We start from the raw sequence: 13,138 nt of genomic DNA on the forward strand, positions 1-13,138 counted from the left end.
AGTAAAGACTCCTTGGATGAATACAAATAATATTATCCATTTGATTTTAGTAAGCAAGAGAGTTATTCATCGATCTGAACTAATGTTGCGTTAAGTTTAGGTGCAAATTAACGTGTATACTCCAACAACTGCTTGAAACAAATGCTAAAAATCTAAAAATGGGACAAATAAAAAAAAACTCAAGTATGGTGCTAAATGGGCCGTTTTACTTGTATTGCATGTGCCAGACGTCCTTTCCTTTTGCCATGCAAGTGCCCGACGCACACGCCTGTGCACACGCAAAAGCTCCAGATGGATTGGTGAGAACGCAATGGCCAGTTGGCCACAAAAATATACAGAACATGAGTCGCTGGATACAAGACGCGTTTTTTTTAAAGAAGGTTGAAGAAGCTGTTGGAGCAAGTAAAATGTGATTTCTTTTCTAATATCTATTTTAGGAAGGTTTATAAGTTCTTTTGGAGTTGCTCTAACGGACATCGTTTCGTTGCTAAATAACAACGTGAGCTTAGCAGTACTCGTGGATTTTTTTACCTTTGTCGACTCTCGCCTCTCATGTAAGCACTCATCAAGCAGCAAAAACATATTATCTTTCTTTCCATCGAAGAGGCGCTCCTTCAACAACATCCTCTATGTGCGTTGATGCAGTCACATTTATGAATTGTGCACCACTTGCCTGCACAATTTACATGAATAAAGAAATCTATTGTATCAAAAACGATTAATGTATTACTGCTAGTATGATTAGTATATAGCTCATGCTAACGCTATGATCCTAAGAAGGGGGTCGACAGTGGTGGTGGCGGGGCGAGGGGCGACAACGACACGACTGAGGGGAGGGGCAACGAGAACACAGGGGGAGGGGGAGAGGGGTGCGGGGAGGGGAGGGGAGGATGAAGACAAAGAATATTGTCGATCAGATTTTAGTAAGTGAGAGGGTTATTCAGTGATATGAATTAATGTTGTGTTAAGTTTAGTGTAATTTATTTGTTGGATTTAATGAAGGTTTTGAGTGTATGGGTGATTTGTTTGTGTGGGTTTTGCAAAAGTTTAAACTAATGAATTATATAGTGATATAGATATAGATGAATGGTGCACCTTGTAAATAGATCAGATCATGAATAAAACTATCATACATCTGTGTGTTGTTTTTTTGGTTGAATAAATGGCACACCATGAAAATGGATCGTATCTAGTAAATAATTATATATCTGTGTATAGTTTTTGGCGCGATATTCATGTTGACTTGTTTGGCCGAAACAGAAAAAAAGGAAGCCAAGGCAACGGTAAAAGACGCGCCATAAAACGGCGCGCGGCTTCTGTTTTCTGCTGCCGGACCAAAAAAAAAATAGTGAGACAATAAAATAATGCCACGTGTGTGGATCACGTAGCGGAGTCCGAAGCCGCGTCTGGTCTGATTAGGGAATCTTGTTAGAGATGGATTAAAATTAAATTAGTGGATACATCTCCTATATCTTAGGAGATCTAACAGTCCATATGCCTATATAAATAACTAGGACCCTGCCCAAGTTTCATCGCTACTCGTCTTGTCTGATTCCCCCGAGCTAGCCTAGCCAGCGAGATGGCGGGGATCTCTCGCGCGATCAGGGCCTGCGCCGCCACGTCCCAGCGCACCCTGGCCGCTGCTTCGGCGGTGACGCTGCCGAAGGAGGCGGGGGTGAAACCGGCAACGGTCGGGCGCAGGGGGCGGGGTCCGGAGGACGGGAGGCGCGTGCAGTGGGCGTTCCTCGGGTGCCCCGGGGTGGGGAAGGGCACCTACGCCAGCCGCCTCTCGCAGCTGCTCGGCGTCCCACACATTGCCACCGGCGACCTCGTCCGCGACGCCCTGGCCTCCCCTGGCCCCTGCTGTTAATTGGGGTTTTCCCTTTATTAAAAAAAAAAGGAGAAAGGGGGTCAGCCAGACTGGGCCGCTAGAAGGCCTTACAGCCGAGCAACCCAGCTGGTGACTTAACCTAGACGCAAAGGCTGTATCCCGAGAGGCAAAAAAAAAAATAGGGGCAGAGAGCTGGGCGGCGGCGGCTGAACGGATCTCCGTTTTCAGTGGCTTGCTCGGCCGTAGCTTTCGCCCTCTTCTTGCGCGACTAGCTCCTGCTCGGCTCCTTATAATGGGAGTTCGATTTCCTGACTTGGGATCGGTATATGCGATATTCCTTCTCCTCTCTCTCCCTGTTCACTGCTCCAGTTGAGAACTGGATCGATTGACTCGATCTCTGGCCTTCCTGTGGTGATTCTTGCTGGTTGTGATTGGAAGAAAGCTGTAGCTGGTGCTGCGCACGTGCAGCAACGGTTCCTTGTGCTTTTCTTCTGTGCTCTGACGCCTGTGTGGTGCTGTTCTCTGATCTTTGTCCACCGTGGCCTGGTGTTTGGGCTCCCTACTGCGCGGTGTTCCTCTTCTCGGGCTGGTGCCGAGGACGTCTCCCTCGGCTCCGGCAGCGGCTCCAGTATCTCCGTCAACCTCCCGCCGTGCAGGTCCGGACGTGGGCGGCGGAATTGGTTTTCTGGGACAGAACCTCGTGTTCGCTGAGCTGGTCTTCCCACGTAGACAATCTACGTGCTGTGAGTTACCCGTTGCCTCTATTTATTTATTGAATAATTTTGTGCTATCTGCTAGTATTATTTACTTGGGTGTGATTGCACAATTTGTGGGCGGATTATGTGCTCGATGATGATAGCGGTGTAGTGAGACGACGTGACAGTCTGGGTTTTAGTGTGTTGTTATTTTCAGCATTGATATTATTTGTGCCTAGTTATTTCTTACTATTGTGCAAGCTGATTATTTAAGTTCATTATTGTTCCTTAATTCTTATGCACACTGTTTTGATCTTAATATTCATGCTTGATTTCTAGGCTCATAATATTTGATCTAAAACCCTGATTTGGTAAGATAGGACTGTCACGTTAGTCGAGGATCTTTGATCACCCTTTAGCGTTGGAGGGCTGTCTATTGCAGCAACCCGCTATTTTGAGAGCAATATTTTAATATAAACAATCATGTTTATTTGTTTAATCTGCCTTCTTCATCTACCTGCCATGTTTAATTTGCAAATGGATTTGAGTAGCTATATTACATGTTTTCATGTCCTGGAATTGCTACTGTTCATTGCTGTTATAATTACATATGGCATTTATCTGAGTTATATGCTTGTTTTATTCGGAATTAGTATATTTAATCTATTTAAATATGTAGAAAGCATGTCACTTATTCCTCTAAATTTACAACAATCCAGAAAACCAATTCGTATAATGGCCTCCAGTTCTGATGTCATTAAGCCTGAAGCGTTCGACGGCGCTAGCTTTAAGCGCTGGCAGATTAAGACTCGCATGTGGCTCACTGACCTAAAATTATTTTGGGTAGTGACGTCGGCTGTTCCCCAGGCTGCATCAGATGATTCTGATGATGCAGCGAAGGCCGCCGCACTAGCGGAGAAGGCCAAGTGGGACGAAGCCAATGAGGCATGCTTGTCTCGTCTGCTGAACGTCTTGTCGAACCGCTTATTTGACGTGTACTCTCGTTTTACCTCCGCCAAGGGTCTATGGACTGAACTTGAGAACGAGTTCTCTGAAGTTGACAATGGCAATGAGTCATTCACAACGGAAAACTACCTCAACTATAAAATGGTTGAGGGAAGGTCTGTTATGGAGCAGCTACAGGAGATTCAACTCCTTGTTAGGGACTTGGTCCAATATGGTTGCGTCCTACCAGACAGTTTTCAGGTGAATGCAATACTGGCAAAGCTCCCGCCTTCTTGGCAAGACTTTGTGACTTCACGCCGCCACATGAAGAAGCAATTGACTCTCACTGAGTTGTCAGCTGCGATTAATGTGGAAGAGCGTGCAAGGTCCAGTAACAAGCCATCCCAGCAACTCCAGGCTCACGTTGTTGAGAAGGGTGGAGATAGAAAATTCCAGAAGAAGAAGAACTCTCCACAGAAGAATATGAACCAACCTAAGTCCAAAAAGATGAAGAAGAAAAAGGAGGACTTTATCTGCTACGTTTGTGGTGTCTCCGGGCATACAGCTCGGAGATGCAAACTCAGGAAGGGAAAAGGTCCTCCACCTCAGCGCAAAGAAGGGAACGTGGTGGTTAACTCCACCCCAGGGTATGCACCTCAGGCCTTTATGGCAAGTCCATCAGATGACTGGTGGATGGATTCCGGTGCTACTGTTCATATTTGTGCTGATCGATCCATGTTCTCTTCATTCCAGGGATTCAACAGCGCACCAGTCTTGATGGGAAATGGTGTTCCGGCAGCAGTTCGAGGTACTGGACAGGTCTACCTGAAGTTAACTTCAGGAAAGACGCTCGTGCTGAAGGACGTACTCTATGTGCCCTCGATGAGCCGGAACCTCATTTCAGTGTCGCTGCTATGTCGACAGGGTCTCAAATTAGTGTTTGAGTCTAATAAAGTGGTCCTGTCTAAGTTTGGTACTTTTGTTGGAAAGTCATATGAGTCAGGCGGTTTGTTCCGTCTTTCTGTTTTGAACAATCATTCTTCTTACCATGTTAATGTGGTCTGTAATAACGATTCCATTAATAATATATGGCATTCCCGTTTGTGTCATGTGAATTTTGAGGCCATTAAGAGATTAAGTGACATGTCTTTAATTCCTGAATATAAACATGTTAAAGGTGTAAAATGTGGTATTTGTGTGCAAGCCAAGCAGCCTAGAAAACCGTTTCATACGGTTGAAGGCAGAAGTACCACTCCTTTAGAACTAATTCACTCAGATATCTGTGAGATGAATGGTATAATCACAAAAGGCGGTAAAAGATACTTTCTTACCTTGATAGATGATGCTACCAGGTTCTGTTATATTTACTTACTCAGAACTAAAGATGAGGCACTAGAACACTTTAAGATCTATAAGACTGAAGTTGAAAACCAGCTAGACAAGAAAATTAAAAGGTTACGGTCTGATAGAGGAGGTGAATACCTTTCCAACCTTTTTGATGAGTACTGCAAAGAGTGTGGAATCATTCATGAAACCACTGCTCCATATTCACCTCAGTCAAATGGGGTAGCTGAAAGGAAGAACCGAACGGTGTGTGACTTAGCTAATGCTTTGTTGCAAAGTTCGGGGATGCCTGACATCTGGTGGGGCGAGGCAGTACTCACAGTATGCTATGTCCTGAACAGGGTGCCGCCTCGCAACCGTGAAGTCACACCCTATGAAGGATTTAAAGGAAGGAAGCCAGATCTTTCGCATCTTCGAACTTGGGGCTGCCTTGCAAAGGTGAATGTCCCGTTGCCGAAGAAGAGAAAGCTAGGCCCTAAGACCGTAGATTGTGTCTTCTTGGGTTATGCACATAACAGTGCAGCTTATAGATTTCTAGTGGTCCATTCCGAGACAAGCGAAATCGCTGTAAATGTAATAATGGAGTCTCGGGATGTGACATTCTTTGAGAGCATCTTCCCTATGCGGGATAAGGAAGTAGTAGCCCCAGATGGTCCATCTCGGACATATTCTCTGCCCTCGAGTGTCCATGACCAGACTCCAGATTTGGAGTTAAGGAGGAGTAAGAGACAAAGGACTGAAAAGTCTCTGGGTGATGATTATATTATTTATCTAGTGGATGAAGAACCACGCTCCCTCACAGAGGCATATACATCTCCGGATGCAGAGTACTAGAGGGAGGCTGTCCGTAGCGAGATGGATTCAATCATCTCGAACGGAACTTGGGAGATAACTGATCTCCCAGCTGGTTGCAAGCCTGTGGGCTGTAAATGGATCTTTAGGAGGAAGAGGAGACCCGATGGTACTATTGAAAAGTACAAGGCCCGTCTTGTGGCTAAGGGTTTTACTCAAAAGAAAGAGGAGGATTATTTTGATACTTATTCTCCGGTGGCTCGATTGCCCACAATCCGTGTGCTTATAGCGCTGGCAGCTGCGTATAAACTTCTTGTTCATCAAATGGACGTAAAGACAGCATTCCTAAATGGAGAGCTGGAAGAGGAAATTTATATGCAGCAACCAGAAGGATTTGTGGTTAAAGGACAAGAGAGCAAAGTGTGTCGCTTGATTAAATCCTTATACGGTCTTAAACAAGCTCCCAGACAATGGCATGAGAAGTTTAATAATACTCTGACCACTGCCGGGTTTTGTGTAAACGAAGCCGACAAGTGTGTGTATTATCGCTTCTCTGGGGGCAAAGGTGTCATCATGTGTTTATACGTTGATGACATATTGATATTTGGGACCGATTTGGAGGCTATCATGGAGACAAAATTATTCCTCTCCAAGAACTTTGATATGAAGGACTTGGGTGAAGCTGATGTTATACTGAACATCAAGCTGATAAAGGGTGAGGATGGGATTACTTTGTCACAATCCCATTATGTGGAAAAGGTCCTGACTCGCTTTGGACATATGGACTGTAAACCAGTCACCACGCCCTATGATCCATCCTACACGCTCAGTAAATATGAAGGCGAGCCTGTGAACCAGCTACTATATTCGCAGATCATCGGATCTCTCATGTACCTGAGCAGTGCAACTAGACCAGATATCTCATATGCAGTATGCAGACTGGCTCGTTATTCGGCCAGTCCAGGAGATAGACACTGGGTAGCCTTGTACAGAGTGCTTCGGTATTTGAAGGGAGCGATGAATCTTGGTATTAAATATACCGGATTTCCGTCAGTACTTGAAGGATTCAGTGATGCAAACTGGATCTCTGACTCGGATCAAATGAAGTCTACAAGTGGCTATGTGTTCACTTTAGCTGGTGGGGCCGTGTCATGGAGATCGTCTAAACAATCAGTGTCGACACGTTCCACCAAGGAGGCTGAATTAGTTGCACTTGATTCAGCAGCATTGGAGGCTGAATGGTTGAGAGACCTATTGTCAGACCTTCCAATGCTAGCAAAGCCGATACCGGCTGTCCTAGTATACTGTGACAACACTTCTGTGTTGCTGAAAGTGAACAGTAGAAAGGACAACCAAAAATCCTCGAGGCATATCAGAAGACGACTTGATTCATGTCGGCATGCTAGAGAGACGGGTGTAATAACCGTAGATTACATCAAGTCTGAAAGGAACCTTGCTGATCCTTTTACCAAAGGGCTGGCTCAAAAGCCAATCCAAGCAGCGTGTATGGGAATGGGACTCGTACCCTGTTAGCGGTTTCAACTGCGGATAACTGTCCTGTGTGACCGGAGATCCCGAGATCCAGGCTCCAGGAAACGAAGCACTGTGGAACCAAGAGCACAAAAGATAAAGAGTCTCATGAGCTGCTGTGCTCTGACTGTATGGCAGGTTGAGCGATATGCTCTTAATGAAGTCAATGCTATAATCAGGGAAATTGTCCTACAGAATTTCCTTAACGATTTCACCTATATGAGCTGACTGTGGGGTCGCAGTCCAGGAGAGAATGAGGTTTTCTCTCTAGTGAGCTCATGAATAGATATTAAAGGGCATGACCGTAACGCCCTGCCCCGTAAGAGAAGCAGATAATCTGCCTAGTACTATGTGCCTTTTGTGCGAAGATTCTCACACTAGGGTTTGTGGATCAAGGCGTAGTCCTCCGCTTACTCGTGCAGGGTTGGAGTACACTGGGATAGGCTTTGGTTCAAACCTAACAAGTACCTCTGCCGAAAAGTAGTATATAAACAGTACGGGAGCTCAATGACATTGATCAGAAAATAAGAGTGAAAATGGTGGGGATTGCTGTTAATTGGGGTTTTCCCTTTATTAAAAAAAAGAGGAGAAAGGGGGTCAGCCAGACTGGGCCGCTAGAAGGCCTTACAGCCGAGCAACCCAGCTGGTGACTTAACCTAGACGCAAAGGCTGTATCCCGAGAGGCAAAGAAAAAATAGGGGCAGAGAGCTGGGCGGCGGCGGCGGCTGAACGGATCTCCGTTTTCAGTGGCTTGCTCGGCCGTAGCTTTCGCCCTCTTCTTGCGCGACTAGCTCCTGCTCGGCTCCTTATAATGGGAGTTCGATTTCCTGACTTGGGATCGGTATATGCGATATTCCTTCTCCTCTCTCTCCCTGTTCACTGCTCCAGTTGAGAACTGGATCGATTGACTCGATCTCTGGCCTTCCTGTGGTGATTCTTGCTGGTTGTGATTGGAAGAAAGCTGTAGCTGGTGCTGCGCACGTGCAGCAACGGTTCCTTGTGCTTTTCTTCTGTGCTCTGACGCCTGTGTGGTGCTGTTCTCTGATCTTTGTCCACCGTGGCCTGGTGTTTGGGCTCCCTACTGCGCGGTGTTCCTCTTCTCGGGCTGGTGCCGAGGACGTCTCCCTCGGCTCCGGCAGCGGCTCCAGTATCTCCGTCAACCTCCCGCCGTGCAGGTCCGGACGTGGGCGGCGGAATTGGTTTTCTGGGACAGAACCTCGTGTTCGCTGAGCTGGTCTTCCCACGTAGACAATCTACGTGCTGTGAGTTACCCGTTGCCTCTATTTATTTATTGAATAATTTTGTGCTATCTGCTAGTATTATTTACTTGGGTGTGATTGCACAATTTGTGGGCGGATTATGTGCTCGATGATGATAGCGGTGTAGTGAGACGACGTGACAGTCTGGGTTTTAGTGTGTTGTTATTTTCAGCATTGATATTATTTGTGCCTAGTTATTTCTTACTATTGTGCAAGCTGATTATTTAAGTTCATTATTGTTCCTTAATTCTTATGCACACTGTTTTGATCTTAATATTCATGCTTGATTTCTAGGCTCATAATATTTGATCTAAAACCCTGATTTGGTAAGATAGGACTGTCACGTTAGTCGAGGATCTTTGATCACCCTTTAGCGTTGGAGGGCTGTCTATTGCAGCAACCCGCTATTTTGAGAGCAATATTTTAATATAAACAATCATGTTTATTTGTTTAATCTGCCTTCTTCATCTACCTGCCATGTTTAATTTGCAAATGGATTTGAGTAGCTATATTACATGTTTTCATGTCCTGGAATTGCTACTGTTCATTGCTGTTATAATTACATATGGCATTTATCTGAGTTATATGCTTGTTTTATTCGGAATTAGTATATTTAATCTATTTAAATATGTAGAAAGCATGTCACTTATTCCTCTAAATTTACAACAATCCAGAAAACCAATTCGTATAATGGCCTCCAGTTCTGATGTCATTAAGCCTGAAGCGTTCGACGGCGCTAGCTTTAAGCGCTGGCAGATTAAGACTCGCATGTGGCTCACTGACCTAAAATTATTTTGGGTAGTGACGTCGGCTGTTCCCCAGGCTGCATCAGATGATTCTGATGATGCAGCGAAGGCCGCCGCACTAGCGGAGAAGGCCAAGTGGGACGAAGCCAATGAGGCATGCTTGTCTCGTCTGCTGAACGTCTTGTCGAACCGCTTATTTGACGTGTACTCTCGTTTTACCTCCGCCAAGGGTCTATGGACTGAACTTGAGAACGAGTTCTCTGAAGTTGACAATGGCAATGAGTCATTCACAACGGAAAACTACCTCAACTATAAAATGGTTGAGGGAAGGTCTGTTATGGAGCAGCTACAGGAGATTCAACTCCTTGTTAGGGACTTGGTCCAATATGGTTGCGTCCTACCAGACAGTTTTCAGGTGAATGCAATACTGGCAAAGCTCCCGCCTTCTTGGCGAGACTTTGTGACTTCACGCCGCCACATGAAGAAGCAATTGACTCTCACTGAGTTGTCAGCTGCGATTAATGTGGAAGAGCGTGCAAGGTCCAGTAACAAGCCATCCCAGCAACTCCAGGCTCACGTTGTTGAGAAGGGTGGAGATAGAAAATTCCAGAAGAAGAAGAACTCTCCACAGAAGAATATGAACCAACCTAAGTCCAAAAAGATGAAGAAGAAAAAGGAGGACTTTATCTGCTACGTTTGTGGTGTCTCCGGGCATACAGCTCGGAGATGCAAACTCAGGAAGGGAAAAGGTCCTCCACCTCAGCGCAAAGAAGGGAACGTGGTGGTTAACTCCACCCCAGGGTATGCACCTCAGGCCTTTATGGCAAGTCCATCAGATGACTGGTGGATGGATTCCGGTGCTACTGTTCATATTTGTGCTGATCGATCCATGTTCTCTTCATTCCAGGGATTCAACAGCGCACCAGTCTTGATGGGAAATGGTGTTCCGGCAGCAGTTCGAGGTACTGGACAGGTCTACCTGAAGTTAACTTCAGGAAAGACGCTCGTGCTGAAGGACGTACTCTATGTGCCCTCGATGAGCCGGAACCTCATTTCAGTGTCGCTGCTATGTCGACAGGGTCTCAAATTAGTGTTTGAGTCTAATAAAGTGGTCCTGTCTAAGTTTGGTACTTTTGTTGGAAAGTCATATGAGTCAGGCGGTTTGTTCCGTCTTTCTGTTTTGAACAATCATTCTTCTTACCATGTTAATGTGGTCTGTAATAACGATTCCATTAATAATATATGGCATTCCCGTTTGTGTCATGTGAATTTTGAGGCCATTAAGAGATTAAGTGACATGTCTTTAATTCCTGAATATAAACATGTTAAAGGTGTAAAATGTGGTATTTGTGTGCAAGCCAAGCAGCCTAGAAAACCGTTTCATACGGTTGAAGGCAGAAGTACCACTCCTTTAGAACTAATTCACTCAGATATCTGTGAGATGAATGGTATAATCACAAAAGGCGGTAAAAGATACTTTCTTACCTTGATAGATGATGCTACCAGGTTCTGTTATATTTACTTACTCAGAACTAAAGATGAGGCACTAGAACACTTTAAGATCTATAAGACTGAAGTTGAAAACCAGCTAGACAAGAAAATTAAAAGGTTACGGTCTGATAGAGGAGGTGAATACCTTTCCAACCTTTTTGATGAGTACTGCAAAGAGTGTGGAATCATTCATGAAACCACTGCTCCATATTCACCTCAGTCAAATGGGGTAGCTGAAAGGAAGAACCGAACGGTGTGTGACTTAGCTAATGCTTTGTTGCAAAGTTCGGGGATGCCTGACATCTGGTGGGGCGAGGCAGTACTCACAGTATGCTATGTCCTGAACAGGGTGCCGCCTCGCAACCGTGAAGTCACACCCTATGAAGGATTTAAAGGAAGGAAGCCAGATCTTTCGCATCTTCGAACTTGGGGCTGCCTTGCAAAGGTGAATGTCCCGTTGCCGAAGAAGAGAAAGCTAGGCCCTAAGACCGTAGATTGTGTCTTCTTGGGTTATGCACATAACAGTGCAGCTTATAGATTTCTAGTGGTCCATTCCGAGACAAGCGAAATCGCTGTAAATGTAATAATGGAGTCTCGGGATGTGACATTCTTTGAGAGCATCTTCCCTATGCGGGATAAGGAAGTAGTAGCCCCAGATGGTCCATCTCGGACATATTCTCTGCCCTCGAGTGTCCATGACCAGACTCCAGATTTGGAGTTAAGGAGGAGTAAGAGACAAAGGACTGAAAAGTCTCTGGGTGATGATTATATTATTTATCTAGTGGATGAAGAACCACGCTCCCTCACAGAGGCATATACATCTCCGGATGCAGAGTACTAGAGGGAGGCTGTCCGTAGCGAGATGGATTCAATCATCTCGAACGGAACTTGGGAGATAACTGATCTCCCAGCTGGTTGCAAGCCTGTGGGCTGTAAATGGATCTTTAGGAGGAAGAGGAGACCCGATGGTACTATTGAAAAGTACAAGGCCCGTCTTGTGGCTAAGGGTTTTACTCAAAAGAAAGAGGAGGATTATTTTGATACTTATTCTCCGGTGGCTCGATTGCCCACAATCCGTGTGCTTATAGCGCTGGCAGCTGCGTATAAACTTCTTGTTCATCAAATGGACGTAAAGACAGCATTCCTAAATGGAGAGCTGGAAGAGGAAATTTATATGCAGCAACCAGAAGGATTTGTGGTTAAAGGACAAGAGAGCAAAGTGTGTCGCTTGATTAAATCCTTATACGGTCTTAAACAAGCTCCCAGACAATGGCATGAGAAGTTTAATAATACTCTGACCACTGCCGGGTTTTGTGTAAACGAAGCCGACAAGTGTGTGTATTATCGCTTCTCTGGGGGCAAAGGTGTCATCATGTGTTTATACGTTGATGACATATTGATATTTGGGACCGATTTGGAGGCTATCATGGAGACAAAATTATTCCTCTCCAAGAACTTTGATATGAAGGACTTGGGTGAAGCTGATGTTATACTGAACATCAAGCTGATAAAGGGTGAGGATGGGATTACTTTGTCACAATCCCATTATGTGGAAAAGGTCCTGACTCGCTTTGGACATATGGACTGTAAACCAGTCACCACGCCCTATGATCCATCCTACACGCTCAGTAAATATGAAGGCGAGCCTGTGAACCAGCTACTATATTCGCAGATCATCGGATCTCTCATGTACCTGAGCAGTGCAACTAGACCAGATATCTCATATGCAGTATGCAGACTGGCTCGTTATTCGGCCAGTCCAGGAGATAGACACTGGGTAGCCTTGTACAGAGTGCTTCGGTATTTGAAGGGAGCGATGAATCTTGGTATTAAATATACCGGATTTCCGTCAGTACTTGAAGGATTCAGTGATGCAAACTGGATCTCTGACTCGGATCAAATGAAGTCTACAAGTGGCTATGTGTTCACTTTAGCTGGTGGGGCCGTGTCATGGAGATCGTCTAAACAATCAGTGTCGACACGTTCCACCAAGGAGGCTGAATTAGTTGCACTTGATTCAGCAGCATTGGAGGCTGAATGGTTGAGAGACCTATTGTCAGACCTTCCAATGCTAGCAAAGCCGATACCGGCTGTCCTAGTATACTGTGACAACACTTCTGTGTTGCTGAAAGTGAACAGTAGAAAGGACAACCAAAAATCCTCGAGGCATATCAGAAGACGACTTGATTCATGTCGGCATGCTAGAGAGACGGGTGTAATAACCGTAGATTACATCAAGTCTGAAAGGAACCTTGCTGATCCTTTTACCAAAGGGCTGGCTCAAAAGCCAATCCAAGCAGCGTGTATGGGAATGGGACTCGTACCCTGTTAGCGGTTTCAACTGCGGATAACTGTCCTGTGTGACCGGAGATCCCGAGATCCAGGCTCCAGGAAACGAAGCACTGTGGAACCAAGAGCACAAAAGATAAAGAGTCTCATGAGCTGCTGTGCTCTGACTGTATGGCAGGTTGAGCGATATGCTCTTAATGAAGTCAATGCTATAAT

At 45.3% G+C, this 13,138-nt stretch overlaps 2 protein-coding genes across 2 annotated transcripts; both read left to right on the forward strand.

The window, feature by feature from the left end:
* Positions 1–1,579: 1,579 nt before the first annotated feature.
* Positions 1,580–4,497, forward strand: LOC118476219 (uncharacterized; the record flags this gene model as incomplete). The annotated part of the gene is made up of 5 exons (XM_035965039.1): positions 1,580–1,831; positions 2,201–2,377; positions 3,733–4,028; positions 4,236–4,344; positions 4,396–4,497. Coding segments are annotated over exons 1-5 (936 nt in total), but the record flags the coding sequence as incomplete, so codon positions are not given.
* A 3,176-nt stretch (positions 4,498–7,673) lies between these two features.
* Positions 7,674–10,322, forward strand: LOC118476220 (uncharacterized; the record flags this gene model as incomplete). The annotated part of the gene is made up of 5 exons (XM_035965040.1): positions 7,674–7,688; positions 8,026–8,202; positions 9,558–9,853; positions 10,061–10,169; positions 10,221–10,322. Coding segments are annotated over exons 1-5 (699 nt in total), but the record flags the coding sequence as incomplete, so codon positions are not given.
* Between the last annotated feature and the right edge of the window lie 2,816 nt (positions 10,323–13,138).

The sequence above is a fragment of the Zea mays genome, chromosome 2, assembly GCF_902167145.1.
Source record: "Zea mays cultivar B73 chromosome 2, Zm-B73-REFERENCE-NAM-5.0, whole genome shotgun sequence".
NCBI lineage: Eukaryota > Viridiplantae > Streptophyta > Magnoliopsida > Poales > Poaceae > Zea > Zea mays.